At 44.0% G+C, this 17,572-nt stretch overlaps 1 protein-coding gene across 29 annotated transcripts in view; it reads right to left on the reverse strand.

Moving 5' to 3' along the window:
• Positions 1-17,572, reverse strand: part of NRCAM (neuronal cell adhesion molecule) — a 268,299-nt gene that overhangs the window by 64,681 nt on the left and 186,046 nt on the right. For 19 of the 29 annotated variants that reach the window (XM_032304574.1, XM_032304600.1, XM_032304593.1 and 16 more), the window contains exons 4-6: positions 6,536-6,736; positions 4,407-4,424; positions 1,555-1,660 (exon numbers count right to left, since the gene is read on the reverse strand). In XM_032304574.1, the coding sequence (XP_032160465.1) occupies positions 1,555-1,660; positions 4,407-4,424; positions 6,536-6,641 (230 nt within the window). In that variant the 5' untranslated portion in view covers positions 6,642-6,736. Of the gene's footprint in view, positions 1-1,554; positions 1,661-4,406; positions 4,425-6,535; positions 6,737-9,687; positions 9,969-17,572 lie in introns of those variants that run through there. The other 10 variants (XM_032304601.1, XM_032304599.1, XM_032304596.1 and 7 more) reach the window with 2 other exon arrangements.

Here is a 17,572-nt window from a genome sequence, read left to right on the forward strand (position 1 = left end):
ACCTGTCAATAAAATTTTGCCTTGGGCTGAAATGTGACCAGAAAGGCCTTCCCAGGTACATGTGTGCATCTGAAACGGATCAGATTGGTTTCAAGTTACCGAAATGCAAAGTTGGGGTGAGGCGGTGAGAACGAGTTCAGTGGGGTTTTAAATGTTGGCTATTAAAAGTGGTAATTCTCTCTAATACACATTCTGAGAAATTTCAATTCTAGGGCAGAAGGACTTTGTAAATTCCTCAGGAAGTATTTCAAATGGTCAGCTGCAATTCTTCTTTTTCCTTTTATTTATAGAAAAGATTGCCTTGTACAGAAGTCGTGGCGCTCGTGTAATTAAATACTCTATAACTAGTCATAAATCAACCGTGGCCACGCTCATACGGAACCACGAAGCTCCGGACCTCACTGTGTTTTGCAGGCCCACTGGGATTTCCCTTCCCACTGCTTACCCTTAGGGCAGTCGTGGTCCCATCATCTCAGGGTGGGAGGGGGTGCGAAGTGGGAGCTATGGATGGAGAGGGGGTAGAGGCCAGGGATGCGGGTAAATATCCCCATTCCCATAACAAAAACACTATCTGGCCCCAAATAATAATACTGCCCTGTAGAGAGTGGCGGCAAGTGGCATGTCAGTGTGAGCCCGAAGGGGGACTCCATGAAATGACAACATCTTCGGGCTTGCGTGCTAGAGGTTGCTAACAATATGGCAGAACATACTTTTTTTTTTTTTTTTAAAGACTGTATTTATTTATTTGACAGGGAGAGACACAAAAAGAGAGGGAACACAAGCGGGGGAGAGGGAGAAGCAGGCTTCCCGCCGAACAGGGAGCCCGACGTGGGGCTCCATCTCAGCACCCTGGGATCATGACATGAGCTGAAGGCAGCCGCTTAACGATTGAGCCACCCAGCCACCCGCAAAATCCACATTACGTTTTAATAATAATAACCCAACTCTCCAAACTCCCCGTACATAACCGCAGGTGACAGAGCATCTGATGGTCAGCTTCGGGACTGGACTACTGGAGGAGCATGGCAGGCATCAGCTTCCCATCTGTAACACCTGCTGGTTGGACCAGATAACCTTCCATGTCTCTCCCACCCCTGAAATGCTGTGCAGGGCTCATGCCAAGATCCGTATGGAGACTCTGAGTACTGAGCCCTGCCAAGGCTGAAAACCCACTCTCGACTATTTTATAGACCTCTACTGGGCAAGGACGGATCTTGGAAGCCATCGATCAAATTCAGCTTCTTCATTTTACAGAAGAAGAAACTGAGGCCCAGAGAAAATAGGTTCGCCCACGCCAGAAGGGCAGTAGGGTCCTTAGAAGGCTTTCCTCCACATCTCCCTATAATTTTGGAGCGTTTTGCGGAAGGGGGTGTGTGAGTACAGAAATGCAATTATCTGGGTGTCCGAGAGGAACAATCTGACTCCCATTCATCAGAAAGACAAAATGAAAGAACTGATACATGATACTTCAGAGATAGGCAGGACTTGAAATTGACTTAATATTAACCCCGATGTTTATGTTCAGTTCCATAACAGAGCAGAACGCACACCCACCTTGGAGGAGGTTTCCCTTTGGCCTCACACTGGATTACGATATTCTCTCGAGGGTCAATAATGTAATCTTTTGGAGACTGCTGAGTAATGGTTGGAGGCTGTACCACTTAATTGTAGAAAGAAGAACAATGTAAAGAAGTCATTTAAGATCATAATAAAAATCACTCTTTCCATGTCAAAATCACTTGCCCTAGACTAACGATGCTCCAAATGTTTTTAGCAATCTCTACAGTGGCAGCACATATGTTACTAGATTTTTAACTAAAAGTCTCCTAAAACTTTGAAGTCAAGGCACAACTTCCTTTTGGTAAGTTTATAGGGATTCGCAGAGCACTACAAGTTCGGGAAGATAATTACCAACACAAGTTTAATATGAAGACCATGTCTCTTCTGATGTAACAATGAGAAATTCTTGTGATTTTTTTTGGTTCTAGTGATGCTTTTCAATAACATTTCAGTTATGAGGTAAACGGGCACTTCTTAAGGAAGACTAACTGACTTATAGTTCATTAGTGTGTTAATGTAATATATGTTGGGAACAAATCAATTTGAGAAGTTAGCGTTAAAAATATGGGTAAATTAGAGACTTGGCAGTCTTATTAGAGCCAGGAAGTAGGTGGCTACAAGCAACAAAGATAAAACAGTCTCATTTAGAAGATCAGTGGCACTGGGAAGTGCTTGGTTACAGAAGACAACATTTCTGTTTTGCTCTTCAAAGTGCTATCTGATCATTTATTTTCTATCAGGGGAAATCGCTCTGACCCAGAACAATTTAGTCTGAAGGAAGCTGGTTTATGGACATCCAGTGTTCAAGCCACTCAAAGATCACCATGTCCTTCTTGTGAAACCAGAATCACAGAATGTTAGAACAGGAACTGGAGAAACCATCCACTTCCCCTTCTGTTGTTGCCCAGGGCAGTTAAATGGCCTGAGGAAGAAGACACAAGCAGAGATCCAAACTCTCCCAGTAGAAGCCACTGCCTTGTACAACTCCAGAGAGAGCCGTTCACACAGATGAGGGGTTCTCGACCTAGGGTCCCCTCAGAGGACATCAGGCCATTTCTTGAGACAATGCTCCTTGTCACCCCTGGGGCCAGAGGTGGTAGTGGCATCTGCTGGGCAGAGGCCAGAGATGCTGCTAAACATCTTACAGGACAGCCCTCCCCTTTGCCTCCACAAAGACTTATCTAGATCGTTTAAGCTTTTCATATTCTGGCTTTTCCCTTTCTACCCAGGCTCTGTGCTTCGTGAAACCTCCTTCACCGGCCAACCAAGCATTTCCCAAAGCTTACTACTAATTGCTTTCTCTGCTCTTGTCTTTCTTTACTGTGATTAGCAGTTGCCAGGGTTAAATATATCATTTCCATGTCTGGTGTCCTATGAGGCAGCCAACATGGTTCTCTTCTCTTGTCTGGTCTCCAGTCTTTTTGCTGTGCCCTACAATGGACACTGAGATGTGGGCTCTGGCTATCCGAATAACAGATAAGGCCCAGATCAAAAGCAGAGCTTGTTCCTGTCATCATTTATTATGAACCTAATAACTGCTGGATACTCACCAGTACCAATTTCCCTTCCCTTTAGCGAGAGTCAACCCCATCTCAGTTCCCCGTGCCAGGTAGCACCTTGGGCTGGGGGGGTCAAGAACTCATCTGATTCCTTCTTACCAGTTGGGAGACTCCCAGCAAGTTTCTTACCTTCTGCAAGCCTCACTTTCCTTAGAGGGAAAATGGGGCTTAAAATTGGTATCTACCTCCTAGGGTCACTGGAAGGAGGAAGTAAAAGAATCTGGGTAAAATTCTTAGTACATGCCACAACCGTAATGGTTCAGTGTGAGCTCTGCACAAATTATTGTCATAATCATTTTTATTTGGACCAGCTTCATCTTTGAGTGGTTTTTTACGCTCTGGGAGCATAGAGTTTGGGATGATGGAAAGAAGCTTGGAATTTCATATCCTAACAGTAGACACCTAGGTGGCAGATGGGGGCAGGGACTGTGAGGAGGGCCTCAATCCAATTCCTTGTATTTTTTTGCGAGTGACAGAGTCTGGTGGCTTCAAACCCAGCACTTCTATTCACACATCTGCTGCCGCGCTGGTTAGGTGCCCCCTTCCCCCAACTGTCAGGAGTCTAAGGTCTGTAAGGACCTTTTTGAACAGTGCTTAGGTCCCCTGGCAACTAACAAACACTTTATAGGAAGAAAGCTGATTTTATGTGATTTTCCTAGTTAATGAATCTCACGGGATTTTTTCAAATGCCCGAAAACTATGTTCGAGGTAGATTCTAGGAGCTACTCAACTGCAGAAGTTTTTGCTTAGAAACGAGTTACGTGGGGAACGTTTAATTGTCTGTTGCACACTGCAAAACAATATTCAGATTCACGGGGCTGTTGCATTGCTGGGACGTGAGCCTACACGGTCCAGAAGAAGTGCGGTGAGGCACAGCGCGGCTGACGTGGGTGAGACGTCGGCTCGCGCTCGCCTTCTGAAAGATAGCGGAAGACACACCTCGAGGTCAGCGAGCATTTCATGGCATTTAGACCCAGACAGCCATTTTCTTTAAATTTTGTGAATTTTCTCATTGAGTTACATCAGATGCGAATAAAGCTTGGAAGTTAGTCAAGCGGCATAGCGGTAAAAGAAAGAGTAACACCGGAGTCTTCGGAATTCATGCAAGGCATCTATTAAACTTGCTTCTTGGTATTTAAATGCAATGTTTAGCCAGAGGAAATGCACATGCTCAAAAAGACGTTAGGCACGGCCCCTAAAGCTGTGTGTTCCATTCACAGTATTAATTCAAAAACAAAGACACGGTCAAGTGCTCACACTGCCGAGTAATTATGGAAAGACACTTACAGTCTTCAAGAAGTTTTGCTTTTTCCCCATCAATATCAGCAGGTGAGTGGGCAAACGGGATTAAAGAAAACCAGATGTTAGTACTGAGAACGTGAGAACGCTGGAGATCAAAGGGGCATCTTTGTCTATTTGGTCTGACCTAAAAAACCAGGACAGTGAATGTGGAAGTCATGAGGTTGTAAAAGAAAGACGCTCCCACTAATGGTTTTGTTTACTCCTGCATCAGCCATCCTGCGTAAACATATGGAAGAACAAAAGGAAGGCTTTCGGGGGGGAAAAAAAAAAAAATTCTTCCAGGACTAGGAATGGCTAATTCCATTCCATACATGTGCTGGACAAGTAATTATGTTCAATTTGAAAAATAGCTGAAATCTACAATTAATCTGAGTTGTCACATACTGTGTCGTGTCTGATCCTATTATCCCAGACATCACTAGGCCCCCGGTAATGATACTTAACAATGGGACATCACTACAGTGCCGGGGCTCCATCAGAGCCAAATGCAACACTGGTTTTAGGTTTTTACATTTCTGTGGTTCATCTGCAAGTCAGTAATTGAACTCTTCGGCCGTTAGCCTACTTCTGCTTCAGAATTCCTCCTCACCCAGGGGTTGCTGGTAGGGGCACCAAGGAGCAGCTCAGATGGATGGGGTGTTTAAGGAATAGGGGCGGGGAAGAAATTACATTAGCATGCAATTCAAATGATTGTGCCGTGCTGCCTGTCATTATTACTTGTAAAGGTTAATGCAGGAGCGCCTGGGTTGTCCGTGACTTTCTTTTCATCATGGTTATGCCTCTTCTCCATTAGCAGCAATAATTGAGTTAGCCGTAGGTGACTGCTTCCCCCTGATTGTTAGATTGAGCCGTCCGATTAAGGGAGAATATATTTAACACAAGAGAGAACAAAAGCCCATTTCTCTCAAGTGCTTTCGTCTCTCTTCTGTAATCTGCTGGGGCAGATGCTTACTTGGGCATTCCAACTCCAACGGGCTGGTTGCATACATTTTTTTTCTAATTGAAATTAAGGGCAATGAATATTTTTTGAAAGGAAGTAAAATGTTGCATTTTATGGTCCTTTAGACTGTAGATGCACAGCAAAGGAAGTCAACCGAGAGTGGGGTAACCGCATCTTTTCTTAATGTCTTCCCACTGGGACTTGCAACCTTCTTTGGCAAAAAATGACATCCCCAACAACTGAATAGCCCCAGGAAAGTGCTATCTTCCTTGCACCTTGGAAAGCTTGCCAAACAGATGTTCTATTCAGGAAGCTAATGGATTTAAAGAGGTCAGGCAGATCCAAGAATAAAGGATGAATCTGGATTACAGTCATTGTCCAAATCTGAAATTCTGCTTTCCACTGCAAGAGAAGCGACCCGTCGGAACCCAGCATTCTCTTTCTTTCTCACCACCAGGCCACCCAGGGCAGACGGAGTGCAGCATTATCATTCCTGTTAGTAAGAGGGGTGGGCCCTGATACAGTAGCGGTTGCTCGTTCCATTTTAAATAGTGTTTTTTTAAACCAAAGATCTTTCTCTAGGCTTTACTAAGATACATGTCCTAGATCCAGACACATGTGTCAAGTGAATTTTGCCCTGTTGGAATCAAGAGAGATGAATTATGGGCAGTCTGGGGCTACAGAGGGGAGTGGGGGTGGTTGAGAAACCATCCCCCAATCTTTCCAGAGCATTCTGAGCACGTGAGGGGGATGGGGTGGGGGGTGGTGTAGAGTAGTGGGGAGGGGACAAGTGGGAAGTCTCCATGACTGTTTCAAAGTGATTCATACAGTTTTCTTGCAGGACCCCTTCTATCCAGAGTCACCCGTTGGGAGGATCAGGGGAGCCCACTGTTTGCTCCTTCTCCACTGCCCCCCACCCTGTGGTACACAAAAGGCACCTGAGTAGGAAGAAAGATAATGACAGGGAGGAGACAATGGTCTGACCGGTTCAATGGCCATTTCTGTGGCGAGACTCTTTAAAAACACCAGGTGCTGTAGGTAAAAGCCAAATTAATTGTGATGAGTTTTCCCGCATCACACAGACACCTTCTCCATTCACGCAGTTCACAGGGAGGGGAACCACTGGGGCGGCTTTGACTCCCGGGCGCAACAGCTCTACAACGTTAATACTTACAATCAAGAGGAACGTCCAGCGCCCTCACCAGCTGGCACAGGAGGAGAAGCAGGGGTGCCCTGCCTGCAGGTAAGCGCTTCTTCCTCGGCATTATTTCAAGCTGCATTAGCTGAGCTCCTGCGGAGACCCACAAACTGAATTTCCTTTTCTTCTTTCGCAAAAGATCTGCGTGCAACGTTTAAATAGTTTTCATGCAGGGAACTGAAAAAGGAGAGAGTAAGAATTATAGCATATTAAAAAGAAGGAAATGAGAGGAAGTCCGCTGCCAGGAAAATCAGTTCTCTATTATACATGAACTCTAAAACGGAGCTAACTTTTAAAATATTTAAGTCTCAGGACTGGAATAATCATTTATTCATAAATCAGCTAAAATCAGGTCAGAAGTATTTGTAGGGATGTCAAGCAAAATCTGTCCATACTGCCATCCTTACGGTTTTCCCATTTTAAATATCTATGCCAGAGGCTACCATGTCATTCCCAACAGGAAAAACTTGGCATATAAATGGATTAGAGGGGCGCCTGGGTGGCTCAGTGGGTTAAGGCCTCTGCCTTTGGCTCAGGTCATGATCCCAGGGTCCTGGGATCGAGTCTCACATCGGGCTCTCTGCTCAGCGGGGAGCCTGCTTCCTCCTCTCTCTCTCTGCCTGCCTCTCTGCCTGCCTCTCTGCCTACTTGTGATCTCTGTCTGTCAAATAAATAAATAAAATCTTAAAAAAAAATAAATGGATTAGAAAGTGTGAGTTTAGAGAAAGCCTAAAAGAAAGCCTATGGCTTCTCCATACTAGAGACTGTCTTTGGGAAAGTCCAAGGCACTGTTGCACATTTACTTCAAACCCCAAACACTGATTTACCAGCGGAACCACCAGCAATGAAGGCCTCTCCTATCTCTTACTTAGACCAGGAGAGCAGACGTGCTGGGGCGCCCAGCTCTGGGCTTTTCTTACCAGTCACCCTCCGAAACAGTGGGCTCTATCAAATAAAATTCAGTGTATCTTTAAACAGATAACAGAAAAGCCTCAGTGATCTGGCCTCAATTTATCCTACAACCTTATCCCCTCCTATTTGCATTAAGCTATTTTTCGGTTTGCTGCTCTGTTTCTGCTTCTCTCTCTTGGGTCAGGCCTTCAAAATGCCCTGAGTTCTCCCACCTTCATGCTTTTGTCTACTCGGTTCCTTTTACCTGGAATGCCCTCTCCACCATATTTCCTTATCAAAGTCTAATTTATTTCTTTATGGATCAGTTTAAAGGGAAACACTAGCCGATCAATCAAACTAGAAGTCCTTTCACCCTCCTCCCAAGAGTTCCTAAATTCCTAGTTTTAATCATGATTTATATAGATAGATAGATACAGAGATAAATAGATTTTTTTTCTTTTTTGGGGGTATGCATACTCTCTCCCCTACTCCTTCAGGCGAGGTGATGTCTCTCCAATTTATGTATCCCTCTCGTAACACTAATGTAGTTTGCCCCACACAGAAGAGGATCAGCACAAACCAACTGTAGACCTCTGTCCCATGGCCACCTCCTCCCTGGAAGGAAGCGTCTAATCATGACTTCTCATTTATGAAGACAGGTGGGGGTGACCGGTGGCTCTCTTGAGAGGACAGAGGGTGCCTCCCACAGCTTAATTACTGAATGATTAGTGTGATTTTTATTATTTGTACAATTGAGTAGTTTGATAGTATCCATTTTTCCCACTAAATTGAAAGCCTCCTAAGGGCAGGGACAGTGGTCTTTACTGTTCAATGTTTATTTTTTCCCCAGAGGCCATCGCAGTGCCTGGCACACTGTAGGCTGTACATAAATATTTATAGGAGAAAAAAAAAAAGAAGAAGAAAGGGGGAATGCAAAAAGAAATGGAGATTTGAGATTATTGAAGACAAGGCTCTATTCAGATGGGCTGTTTGAGTACAGTCTACCTAAAGTTGTGTTTATATTTTACTACTGGGTTTGAAAACCAAACCCTTGTCTATATGGTCAAATTAGCTATCATATCATGTCTGTGTGTGGAAGAGAGCTTTCATGTTTAAAAGGAAAGTGAAACAATGCTAATAAGGTGTTTTGCTAGCAATTGAGGTTCTGATTTGAACCTGATGACAACTACAGTTGGGACACTTCTTGGTAAACAAATATAAGAAAAAGGACTAACACTAGGCTAAACATAGACATTACACGTACATAAATATTGCTTTCTGAATGAAACATCCATATTCTGTGGTTTTGCTTAAGATCCAAGAAATTTGTGTTTCCACATTACAATATATATAAAGCAATCATGTTTATTACAATTTCGAGAGGCTGATACAGAAGCTCATCTAACTATCTCTTAAAAAACAAAAGATTTTGTTTGTTTATTTGTCAGAGAGAGAACACAAGTAGGGGGGAGCAGCAGGCAGAGGGAGAAGCAGGCTCCCTGCTGAGCAGGAAGCCCTGATGCAGGACTCGATCCCAGGACCTCGAGACCATGGAATGAGCTAAAGGCAGACGCTTCACCCACTGAGCCACTCTGGCATCCCTCATCTAACTATTTCTAACCAAAATATACACCAGACAGTCTTTCTATATGTGCAAACCATATCTCTATCATTTAACCATGTGTGCAAACCGTATCTCTATCATTTAACCAGATTTATTTAGGTCTCTTGTGATTTTTCTGTTGAAATGTGAATTCTGAATTTACACATGAGCTTCACAGAAAATGCAAATAAATGGCACTAAAACAGGTTGATGCTACATACTAAGCATATGGAGACAGAACTCCAGACTCAAACACGGAGAAAACGAATGGCTCACCTGCCTGATTTCTGTCAGCCTAGTCAAGTGCATCCCATGTACGTGCCTAGCTCTCTGAAGGGGTGCAGGAGAACTAAAATACTTTCTAAAAGACATACAGAAAAATTGCAATGCCTGTGAGATCTTAAGCAGCTACCCACAATTTCCAAGTCCTTAACTGATGATTTACTTTGCCTGCATGTCTTAACCAGTCATCCTCCCAACAGAGAAAACTGTTAGACAGTTTCATTAAAAAACAAGCATCCTTCCACCTGCTTTACCTTTTCAGAGTCTACAGGGACTAAGATATTGCCATTAAATCGCAGTGTCGCCTAAAGAAAGAAATTCAAATTTAGAAAAAAATTGAGAAGGTACTTACTTAAGGAGACATGAGTAAATCCTCACAACGAGAGGAGGTCATGAACTAGATGTAGTCTTTCTTCAGAAGTCGTGAGCTAACTGCACCGATAGCCACAAATCTGTCTCCAGTGTGGGTTCTGTTTGGGGAGGACAGAGAGACTGTCCTGCCCAGCCTCTGACTCCTGCCCATGGAAAATCACCCACTCCTCCTACGTATGCCATCAGAGGTGAAAAACTCAGTGCCTAAGGACAGCATTAGGTCCCCAGCACTCAGTCAAAGTGAAAATCAAATACAGCTACAGAAAATTGAGCTCTCTTTCTGTAAGAGTGATGTGCTGTGCGTATCTCACAAAGAAAAAAACCACCGCTCCTAAGCTCTCAGTATTGATGTCAACGCCCTGCCCAGCTAGGAGCCCATCTGTCTGGTGGTTTGCCTCGCAAAATGCTGGTCATTCTCTCCTACCTGAGAATCATGAGTTAAAACCAAAGTGTTTATGTAATTCCATTAAATGAATGAAACCCCAATTTGAAATAGCAGCCTCAGTCAGGGCGGAAGAGTATGTTAGTGCCATACACAGCTTGAAATTTACAAAAACTACTTGCATGAACACTTCATTATTTTTATATTTTTATATTTTTAATATTTTATCTATCTATTTCAGAGAGGAAGAGAGAGCATGAGCATGAACGGGAGGCGCCAAGGGAGAGGGAGAGAGGGAATCTCAACAAGACTCCCCACTGAGAGGGAGCCTAACCCAAGGCTAGATCCCATGACCCTGAGATCACGACCTGAGCTGAAACCAAGGGTTAGAGGCCTAACTGTGCCACCCAGACGCCCCTTCACAGATATTTTAGAGCATGATCAAACGAGACAAATGTCAGGTCCAAGTTCAGAATATAATTCATGCTGACACTTAAAACCACGTATTTTGCTAAAATGACCCCAGAGTATTGATAAACAGAAAGGCCTTTTAATATTTCCCTTCATTTAACTCCACTCAAAGCAACTCTTTGCAAATTACCTACAGAACCTCCGAAACAGAAGGGAAAGGGACATCTCTCTTCTTCGGTAAACTTTTCTTCATTAGACAAGAAGTACAAGTCAAGGTTCCCTTACTTCTTTTGGCCTAAAACTCATATTAATCACAGAGCAAATGTTTCCCTGCATTATTTGCCATACATTTAAAAAGAAAAATGTGAAGTTTTGACAAAGGTTTCATATTAAGCCCAAAAAACATAGCTCTCCTGTTATTCACTTATGAAGTTTTGTCATTCAAAAGAAGACAAAATCTTTGTTTTTTCCTCTCAAGTAAAAGGTGAAATTATTTTAATTAAGAAAATATATCAGCTCTTTTTCAGAACTGGAAGGCCATGTACCACTCACAATTTCATTCTGGTCTGTTTGTGCTTTTCCGCATCCCAACATGGGTGGTTCGATGCCGACTGTAACACGATCTATTCTCTAAGCCAATAAACAAATATGCTTATGTGACTGGATGCCCTTGGGCACACTTATTATTGCTCTGGTGACCCATCAATGTCCGGCCTCACTAACCGAGTGTGACATTATTTTGGCTATGAAAGACGTTTTTTCAGCTGTCAACTTGGGGATGGTTACTTTATATTTTGTTAAATATTTGCCATTGGAATGACGTCCATTCTAGCCCATGCTTGCACTTCTCAACTCAGATTTCGAGTCTGAGACTACGGAAGGAAGGTCAATGAGAAATAGGCAATGACTTTGCTTAATTGCAAAGTCACACTTAAATCTACACAGCTACATGACCATGAAAACACTTCAGAAAAAGTGGTCTGGGATTTTGTCTCTTCAAATAACAAGCTAAACTTTATGGAACTCCAAGGAACATATTTTAATTTGGCGCTAGCCCAAAGGGATGTCCCAGAGAGTTTCAATAAGGAATCTGGTAGCTAGAACCTAGAAGAGTATGTAAGGAAAGGTGGACAGTTATCAGGTGTTTTTATTCAAATAATCAATGATAGAACACATCTTGGTCATAGTTCAAATCTTGATTCCTCAGAGCACTTTAACTAGTCATCTTCTTTGATATTTATAAAAACCTCAGAAGACAGGAAAGCAGGGACTGTGCCCATTTAGTAGATGAGAAAGGGGGGAAATCCAATCACAATGGCTATTATTCACTGAGCACCGTCCAGGTACCAGGAATGGCACTGAGTTGGCTCCATGCATTCACTTATCTCATTTTACCAACCCCAAAAGGTAAATCCTATTACAATTCCCAATTTACGAGATGCAGAATGGTAAAGTCACTTGCTTAAGGGCACCCACCGGTGTGTGAAGTGCCAGACCCAGAGTTCCCATTCTGGAAAGTTCTAGAGCATCCAGCCCTCTCACATTGCCACACCCTGAAAAGCCCCTAGCATTTCTCTCCCTCTCATAGGTTCTTATTTGGCATGATAGCTAATAAACAAATAGAATCACCAAGTTTACCACTGATGTTGAAAAAAGAAAACACATCACTAATGGATTCTGAATATCCACAGAAGATCTTCACGGTGTTGCTCGGAGCAGGACTTCAGGGGCCTCTTCGGTTGGCATCCCACATGACTACTGTCAGCTGGAACTGTGCCACATGCCGGCCCTGGCCTTCCAAAGGAGCTGCTAGTTAGGACCATGCACACTAGACACGCTTTAGAAAAGTTAATTATAAATTAAATCTAGGCACTACATGCCCACTATATGCCCATACAACATTTGTAAGGTACAAAAGACCATAAATTCAACATAAGCAACCTTAGCAATTCCATTTCTCTCCGAGAGGAGTTTTACTACCAAGTTTTGCACATCCTTCTAGAGATAGTACATGCATAAGAAGTGTAGACATATATAAAACAATATTTTAAGGATCTCTTGAATTTAGAAAAGCCTTTTATAAACATTTATAAGTTACTTAAGTTAAAACATCAAAAATACCAATGCCTTTTAACGTGACCTAGCTTTTTGCATCACACGGAATTATTTGGATACTCGCTTTTTCACACTTCCTCTGTTTAGCACAGCCAATGACCAGAAAAGAATTAGTAGACAATGATCTAATTGAAAGATCTAAGACAAAGGATAAAGCACGCTTAAGGCAAAGTCCATAGGGCTGAGACTACCAGCGACCCTGACCAAGACGCACCTGTCCCACACTTGTGCAGCTGGTTATGTGACGACAGCCGGCATGCTTAACCCCAGGGGTGACAGGGCTGACTGCGGACGGAAGGACGGAAGCAGTAAGCGACAAAGGGACCCGCGCTTCTCACACCGTGCTTCTGCTCCCACCTCCAAATCCAATCACAGTGAACTATGAATGGAGGGGGCACCATTCCTCTCCGAATGCTTGCTCTGATCACCATGCCCTTCTGCATTGACCCCATCACCCTGACCGAGGCGAGAAGAGTCAGGGGTGGGTGTGTGACCAAGGGAGCAGCCATGTTTGAGCCTGTTGAGATGACGAGGCTGTTTTAAAGGCCCAGGGAGTGACCGACAGAGTGGGGACAGACTCGTTTCTCAGGGAGAGGGTAGATATGAGGCAGAGAGGAAGAGGGAGTCAATAATTTGGAGTGGGAACAAAGGCTGAGGACCACAGAAGCAAGGCGGCCTGGGGAGCCATGAGTCAGCAGAGGAGACGAGGTGTCAAGAGCAGAAGGAAGCCAGTGTGGAGCAAGAAAATCCGTAGAAACAGGAACAGACTGTTGCCCAGTGACTGCAGCATCGCGGAACACCCGACAGGTGAGAACGAGAACCCGCTCCTCCTGTACTGTGCTCACGAGGCCTCTACAACTCTTAGTATCCCAGGCAGTGGTCCAGTTCTCCGTGAGGTTGACCAGAATAGTGGTTGTGGTTGAAGCGTCTTCCATCTTGTGGACTAAAACAAGCCTGCATTAGTGTGCTAGGTGGACTGTTCCGCGGGTGGCCCACGGGAGGCGCTCCTCACTGCATCCATACCCCGTCATCCCCTCTCACGAGGACTCTGGGTTTGGCCGTGTCAGGTACTTTGGCCAATAGGATTCTAGCAAGAATTACACAACCACAGGTGTGGTGAGTGTTTGCATACTGGGGCTCAGGTGCTCGTAAGTTCCCTCTGGGAAGCTTGAGCTATGCTACTGCATGATGGGAAGCCAGTGGAAGAAGGCCCTAGGGAGATGAAAAACCATCCTGGACTTGCTGGGCCCAACTGAGCTCCCAGATAAAAGCCACTGAGCAAGTGACTTCTTAAACCACATGTAGCAGAAGAAACGTCTGAGAACAGAGAATCAGATGTTAACCACCTGAGGGGTAACAAACCCTCGGAACTATAAAAACCAATAAATTGTTGCTTCAAGTGGCAAAATTTGGGGGCGATTTGTTACATAGCCATAGATATCTGGAACAATCAATAGGGTAAACTGAGACGGGCTGTTTCTTGTAACCAGAAAGACCTTCATGTCCACATTTAAGGGAACTGATGATTCCATTGCACACGTCCCCTTATGAGATTATGGCTGGAACCACAGGAATTCTAAATGAATAGTCTGGTGATGTAGGCTTTCCCTCTAAAATGATCTTTCCTGGATATGCTTACTTGTATGCATACTGGTACAACCGAAAGGCCCATTTCTCATGCCACACTTATACTGAAGATGGTTACCAATGATATCAAACGAATTTCTTTACACTACAGTAATGATGGATTATGCCTAATTTAGGGTCTTCGACAATGTATCCATTGATTTCTAACACAGAAAACCTTTTTGGTTTGGAGCTAGCAAACAGGGTGAGAGGGAGTCCATGTTCTTGGTCTGTCCCTCCTACCTTCCCGTCTTCATGAATCAGACTAGAACTCTGAGCTCAGTCGTGGCTTCAGCTTGGATCCACTCACTCTCCTAGCAAACAGGGAACATGAAGAAGCGGGAGGAGAAAGAGGGAAGCCAAGACAAGTCTGCGCCTCCATTGCAAGCCTCCCAGGTGGCTACCTTCAGATTAGGAAAGAGAAAGTTCCAATTTTAAAAAATTGAAAATAGGGAACCGTTCTAAAGGTGAAGCCTGAGAAACAGAAATTTCATTCTGAACACAGGCCTCGACAGTAATCTATTTGGCAACATTCGTCAAGCTGCTGACACACGCTCCAGCTCTATTTACCTTCTTGTAAACTGAGGTTTTCCACAAATATCACTGAGAAGATGTAAGGATCAGAAACGGTTTATTAAAACCTTCAGCATAAAAGGCCTTATGGGATGGATATTCGTATTCTAAATGGGCTATGTCTTATCCATTTGTCATGTAAACAGCACATGGCAAAATGGCAGCCGTTGAATGGTAGATAATAACATTTTGGATGCCCGGCAGGCTACCTGCTTAAAAAAAAGTCACATTTCAAAGACCAGAAGCCAGGGTTTATAAAACGTATTCTTTTTTTCTTTTAAGATTTTATTTATTTGACAGAGAGATCACAAGTAGGCAGAAAGGCAAGCAGAGGCGGCGGATGGGGGGAAGCAGGCTCCCTGCTGAGCAGAGAGCCCGATGCAGGGCTCGATCCCAGGAACCTGAGATCATGACCTGAGCCGAAGGCAGAGGCTTAACCCTAACCCAGGCGCCCCCTATAAAGCGATATTCTTGTTAACTGGTAAGAACCATTCCAAAAGGAGATGCAAGGCATGGTTCAAAATTTCAGTGTGTGCTCCCCTTCTCTCGGGCCTGGAGGTGAGTCTGGGAGAAGAATGGGAAAGAGAATTAGCCTGACTTCAGGGAGCAACTAACCCAGAGGTCTCAGTCCTTGGCACAGTACAGTTTATCCTTCACTCGTGTTAATGTCCAAGGTGGCCTGCAGGGGCTTCTGCTCCGCCATGTTGTGATGTTGCCATCTCAGCAGGTGACTTCCACAGTCCCCGGATTCTCCTGCTCTAAACTGCTTCCATTCAGAGGTGACACACACATGTCTCTTGCTCGTTAACCCATTAACCGGAAGTAGTCAACGACTCCCGGGAAGCCTCGTGAGCAGTACGAGCTCTGCCGCAGAGAGCAGGCGTGAGTCACAGCCGATCTGAAGGTGCACAGCAGATCTGGGAGGACTTTCAAAAGCGACATTCTATGGGAGGGCCGTCTTATTGTTTCATATCGGGGACGAGCCAAGGTACGGGAGGCTGGTGGTGAGCAAGGCCCACCACCAGTGTGGGTGCTGGAGGCCCCCAGCCGCCGCCTCTGCCTTCCTCCTTGCTGCATTTCTGAGTCACTCTTTTCTATAGCGTGGGCCTTCCCCAAACAGGAGCCCGGGTATGGGGGGTGGTGCAGAAGGCCCAGATTTATCGAATCCGAGGGACATCAACTCCTGCCATGTCACAGATGTCACAGATGTAACAATCATCTACACAGGAAATATTTAAAATATATTTTGCTGAGGTATCCAGGCTCTGTATAATCACAATAGGACCATGAAAATGACAAAAGGAGACGATTTGACATGAAGAATTGTGTTCTCCACTTGTTATCAGTGCCGGGTAAGGTATACTATCATAAACTAAATAGCTGGGAATCCTTCATTCCAGCTGGAGGCGATTTCATGTAAAGAACAAATCTCAGTTACTTGCTCATATGCATTTTGCACTACAAAGGATTTACCAGCAAAACAGGGGAGTCGCTCATGAAATATTTAACTCCCGGTGCATTAATTTTCTGCAAAGATGCCATGTAGAAATCTGCATTTATATACAAAAAATAAATCAGTAAGTGACCATTTACTGCCGAACGAATATGTCAGATTTACTCCAAAGAGCATCCTTGTCCTGTGCATTTAGACTATAATTCAGTTTCCAGGAAGTAAAAAGTTGGATCCTCAGGAATCCGTATTCTGTACTAAGCACACAAAAGCAAGAATATTGGAGACCTGAGATTTAAGCAACCCATCGATCAAAGCTTTAGAATACTCTGCTAAAAGACACTGACTTCTCAGGAACCACTTACTCTATGAGAAGGTCACATTCTATTTCTACTAAAATTTGTTCTTTTGTTTGCTTATTTTTTTAAATGGGCTCCCCAGAAAGAATATATTCTGTTGCGATGGGGCAAAAGAAATGGCAAATCAAAGAGCTGATCAGGAAGGCCAGCAAGAGGGAGAGTATTTCTGGTGCAAGTGTCCTGCTGCCTGGAAAAAGTCAGGACAGAAAAGCCTCTGTTTTTTGTTTTGTTTTGTTTTTAGCATTTTGTATTTATTCATTTGAGAGAAGGGGGTGGGACGAGCACTGAGGAGGGACAGAGGGAGAGCGACAGAGAAGCAGACTCTCTGCTGAGCAGGGCTGGAGCTCTGACCAGATCATGATCTGAGCTGAAGGCAGATGCTTAACTGTCTGGGCCACCCAGGCGCCCCAAGCCTCTGTGTTTTTTTTTTTTTTTTTTTTTTTTTTTTTTTTTTTTTTTTTTTACAAAGGGTTGATAAGAACATTATACCTAGAATTACTTCCTCTTTGTATCTCTTCAGTTTCATTTTCATGGAAAAATGTTTGCGGGTAATCTGAGCATTTATTTCCTTAAGAGAAACACCTGTGCCTGCCTTTCTGGAAAGAGAACTGGAAAATGAGAAGGCAAGGTGAGACAGGAGGACAAAGGCACAGCCACGAAAGAAGAAATGCCATAGATGTCAGAAATTTCTGAGTTACATTATTATTATCACTTTTTTGGGGGGGGGGTTGAAATTATGGCAATTAACAAGAAACTGGGCAGAAAAGTATCTGTGAAAAATAAAAATTTTAAGCCTATGAAAAGAATCACAAAGATTTCCAGGAAAACATCTGTAGGGGCTCATGCTTACATCTCTAAGGTCTCCTCCAGCCCTGTATTTTGGGATATGAGCACTGCACCTGCTTTAATGTAAATGGAGCCAAGTAAAGCAGCCACCAACAGGACAGTC

This window comes from Mustela erminea, chromosome 11 (assembly GCF_009829155.1).
Source record: "Mustela erminea isolate mMusErm1 chromosome 11, mMusErm1.Pri, whole genome shotgun sequence".
Classification (NCBI taxonomy): Eukaryota; Metazoa; Chordata; class Mammalia; order Carnivora; family Mustelidae; genus Mustela; species Mustela erminea.